The 4390-nt window shown below is 45.1% G+C and overlaps 1 protein-coding gene across 1 annotated transcript; it reads right to left on the reverse strand.

Annotated features, from left to right (window-relative positions):
* Positions 1-632: 632 nt before the first annotated feature.
* Positions 633-2351, reverse strand: OR2B11 (olfactory receptor family 2 subfamily B member 11). Its single transcript, XM_068534946.1, is given in 4 exon segments — positions 633-706; positions 1409-1516; positions 1519-2009; positions 2011-2351. Coding segments are annotated over 4 exon segments (1014 nt in total).
* Between the last annotated feature and the right edge of the window lie 2039 nt (positions 2352-4390).

The following is a 4390-nucleotide window of genomic DNA, read 5'->3' on the forward strand; positions in this document are numbered from 1 at the left end:
AAGAAAAGAAAAGACCCTGTGAACCACATGGCTCAGAAGAAAAGGGAGGAAAAAAGAAAGAAAAAAGATAATAATTATAAAAAAGTAAAATAATAATATAATAAAAAGAGAGCATCCAAACCAATAAACAAATCCACGAATGATAACAAGCACTAAAAACTATACTAAGATAAACATAAAAATCAGAAACAAATTAGTTGCAGACAGCAAACCCTAAGTCTACAGTTGCTCCCAAAGTCCACCATCTCAATTTTGGGATAATTCATTATCTATTCAGTTATTCCACAGGTGCAGGGTACATCAAGTTGATTGTGTGGGTTTAATCCACTGCTCTTGAGGCTTCACGGAGAAATTTCCCTTTCTCTTCTTTGTTTGCACAGCTCCTGGGGTTCAGCTTTGGTTTTGGCCCCACCTCTGCATGAAGGTGGCCCTTAGGCATCTGTTCCCCTTCCAGATAGGAGGAGGTTAAAGCAGTGGCTGATTAGGGCACTCTTGTTCACTCAGGTTGGGGGGAGGGAGGGGTACTGTAATCATACTTGGAATGAAGAGTGAGCCTGGGGTGGCAGAGACCGGCGTGACATTGCAACAGCCTGAGGTGTGCTGTGTTTTCTTCCAGGGAAGTTGTTCTTGGATCACAGGACCCTGGCAGGCTGCATAGGCTCCCAGGGGGAGGTGTGGATAGTGACCTGCGCTTGCACATAGGATTCTTGGTGACAGCAGCAGCAGCGTTAGAGTTTCATGCCCGTCTCTGGGGTCCGAGCTGATAGCTGTGGCTCGCACCCATCTATGGAGCTCTTTTAGCTGGTGCTCTGAATTCCCTCTCCTCACACACCCTGCGACAATGGTCTCTTGTCTCGTAGGTAGTTTCAGACTTTTTCCCGGACTCCCTCCTGGCTAGCTGTGTTGCAGTAGCCCCCTCAGGCTGTCTTCACGCAGCCAACCCCAGTCCTATCCGTGGGGTATGACGTCCAAAGCCTGAGCCTCAGCTCCCAGCTCTGACCCTCCCTGGCAGGTGAGCAGACAAGCCTCTCAGGATGGTGAGTGCTGGCCGGCACCAATCCTCTGTGTGGGAATCTCTCTGCTTTGCCCTCTGCACTGCTGTTGCTGCGCTCTCCTCCGTGGCTCTGAAGATTCCCCCCTGCCCATCCCCTCTGTCCACCAGTGAAGGGGCTTCTTAGTGTGTGGAAACTTTTCCTCCTTCACAGCTCCCTCTCAGAGGTGCAGGTCCCATCCCTATTCTTTTGTCTCTGTTTTTTCTTTTGCCCTACCCAGGTACATGGAGACTTTCTTGCCTTTGGGAAGTCTGAGGTCTTCTGCCAGCATTCAGTAGGTGTTCTGCAGGAGTTGCTCCACATGTAGATGTATTTTTGATGTGTTTGTGGGGAGGAAGGTGATCTCCACGTCTTACTCCTCCACCATGTTGAAGGTTCCCCCTTTGCCAGGAGTCTTCTAAGATCACCCTCCACATCCTTGTTCCTCAGGGTACAGATGAAGGGATTGAGGGTGGGTGTGATTTGGAATAGAAGAGGGAGATAAATTCGCCCTGCTCCTGGGAGTAGCTGGAAGGAGGTTGCAAGTACAAGTAGATGGCAGGTAGGTAGATGAGGGAGACCACCACCAGGTGGGAAGAACAGGTCCCAAATGCCTTGTGCCATCCCTTGGAGGACTGGATCATGAGCACTGCACGAGCAATGAAGCCATAGGAGAGAAGGATGAGAGCTAGGGGGACCAGCACAAAGAAGGTCACCAGCACAGCCAGTGTGGTGTCATTCACAGCTGTGTCAGCACACGCTAGCTTGATCTTGGCTGGCACCTCACAGAAGAAGTTGTTTAGCACCTTTTGCCCACAGAAAGGCAACTGTACTCTCAGGACTACCTAAACAAGGGAGTTGCCAAAGCCACTGAGCCAGGCCACAACCACAAGCTGCTGGCAGAGAGGGAAGTGCATGATAATGGTGTATCAGAGGGGCTCACAGATGGCCACGTAGCGGTCCAGAGCCATGGCTGCTCGTGCATCCCAACTAGTGGAAAATTGCATACTGTACAGTGCAGCCACTGTAGTTGATGGTCTTGCTGGAGCTTCCCATGTTGACCAGCATCTGAGGGACCTTGGTGGTGGTACAGCAGAGGTCCAGGAAGGAGAGGTGGCTGAGGAAGATTTACGTGGGGCTGTGGAGCTGGGGATCCAGCCGGGACACCAGGATGATGGAAATGTTCCCCAACATGGACAGAACATAGGACACCAGGAGGACCACAAAGAGAGGAAGTTCCAGACATGGCCTATCAGAAACACCCAGAAGGATGAAGTCCTTAGGGGGGTCCCCCAAAAAGCTTTGGTTGTCACTTCTCATGCTGAGGCATTTTCTGGCACCTGTGATCAATTGAGAAAGTTGGGATGAATAAAATCTAAGAAGCAAAATTAACTGTCTTTCTCATGCCAGTGCCTGTGCTTTCTTATACAGGTTCCACCATGTCTGATCTTCCTTACCTCTGTAAAGACACTGAAATATGGAGGAAATTAGAACCAAGAGTCAGACAGTTGCATGTATGTCTTGCTCTCCTTCCTACTCTGTGACCCTCTCTGAACTTCAATTTCTGCATCTGTAACATGGGGAAAAAAATACCTGCTTCAACTACATTCTTGGGGATGATAAAGGGCCATTAGGTTTGTGAAAGCATATTGTAAGAGCAATTTTCTTCCAATTTGGTCAAAATCTGCCATAGCTCCCATCACTATTAGAAGGTTTGAATTCTCTCTACAAACTCATTAACCAGGCATTGATCACTTTCTTAGGCTTTCTTGTTTGGCCTTTTTGAAGTGGTGGCGGGAGGGAGGTGAAAGGTGGCGTAAAGCAAGAGTAAGGGCTTTGCATTGGTGGGAAGGTAAATTGGTACAACCATCGTGGAGAACAGTATAGAGGTTCCTCAAAAAACTAAAAATAGAGCTACCATATGATCCTGCAATCCCACTCCTGGGCATCTATCCAGAGAAAACTACAATTTGAAAAGATACATGCACCACAATGTTCATTGCAGCACTATTTACAATAGCCAGAACATGGAAGCAACCTAAATGTCCATCGACAGATGAATGGATAAAGAAGATGTGGTGCATACATACAATGAAATATTACTCAGCCATAAAAAAGAATGAAATAATGTTACTTGCAGCAACATGGATGGACCTAGAGATTATCATACTGAGTGAAATAAGCCAGACAGAGAAAGACAAATATCATACTATATTGCTTATATGTGGAATCTAAAAAAGTGATACAAATGAACTTATTTACAAAACAGAAATAGAGTCACAGATGTAGAAAACAAACTTACGGTACCAGGGAGGAAAGTGGGGGGTTGGGGGGAGGAATAAATTGGGAGATTGGGATTGACATATATATGCTACTGTATATATAATAGATAACTAATAAAGACTTACTGTATAACACAGGGAACTCTTCTCAGTACTCTGTAATGACCTATATGGGAAAAGAATGTAAAAAAGAGTGGATATATGTATATGTACAACTGATTCACTTTGCTGTACAGCAGAAACTAACACAACATTTTAAATCAAATATACTCCAATAAAAATTTTTTTAAAAAGTAAGGGCTTTGTAAATAGCTAAGGGGTTTATTGATATGAACACATCCTACTCACCTGCTAAGGTTTATATTGCCTCCCTGGCTCTCCATGCTGGTCTCTCTCTCCATGACTGCTCGTACATGGACAGCACTATCATTCACTTCGGCAGTAAAAAAAAAAAAAAAAAAAAAACACAGTCCAAAATCCTGAGTGGAGGAGCTAAGTCCCTTCCACATTTGACTGGGTCATGGTACCTAATGAGACTCCAGAACATAGAATTTTGAGCAAAGGGAGAAAGGTGTTGATCAGGGTAAGAAACATAGACCCTGGAGTTGTCTACTGAAGGATAAGATTGCCTCTAGAGGTAACATTTATCAGGCAGTTTGAGTGACATTTGAATTCCCTGTACAACTTTTTTTGCCAAGGAGCTGTTTCCTCTTGGAGTTGGAAAACACAACTGATCTGATTTCCAGATTCCATTGCTGTCATAAAGCAACTGTGTTGCCCTCTTCTGACTCAGGGGGCGTTACTACTGAGCTGCATTGGTCTCCAACCTCCTACACTCCCCTCAGGACTGTACACCCTCAAGTTCATGGTGGGAATGATACAGTCCATGATAATATTGAAAGGGAATTAAGTCCTGTGTGCAGGTAACTTATGAAGGATTCATTTTTTATTTCTTTATTTGGTGCTTTATACATAACTCTAAAATTCATAGAGATCTCTTCAGCCTAGATGCTGTAATAAACATGTTTCCTCCCATTCCCCACAGCTCTACATTCTAAGGAATGTATTATTTGAAAA

This window comes from Eschrichtius robustus, chromosome 2, assembly GCF_028021215.1.
Source record: "Eschrichtius robustus isolate mEscRob2 chromosome 2, mEscRob2.pri, whole genome shotgun sequence".
NCBI lineage: Eukaryota > Metazoa > Chordata > Mammalia > Artiodactyla > Eschrichtiidae > Eschrichtius > Eschrichtius robustus.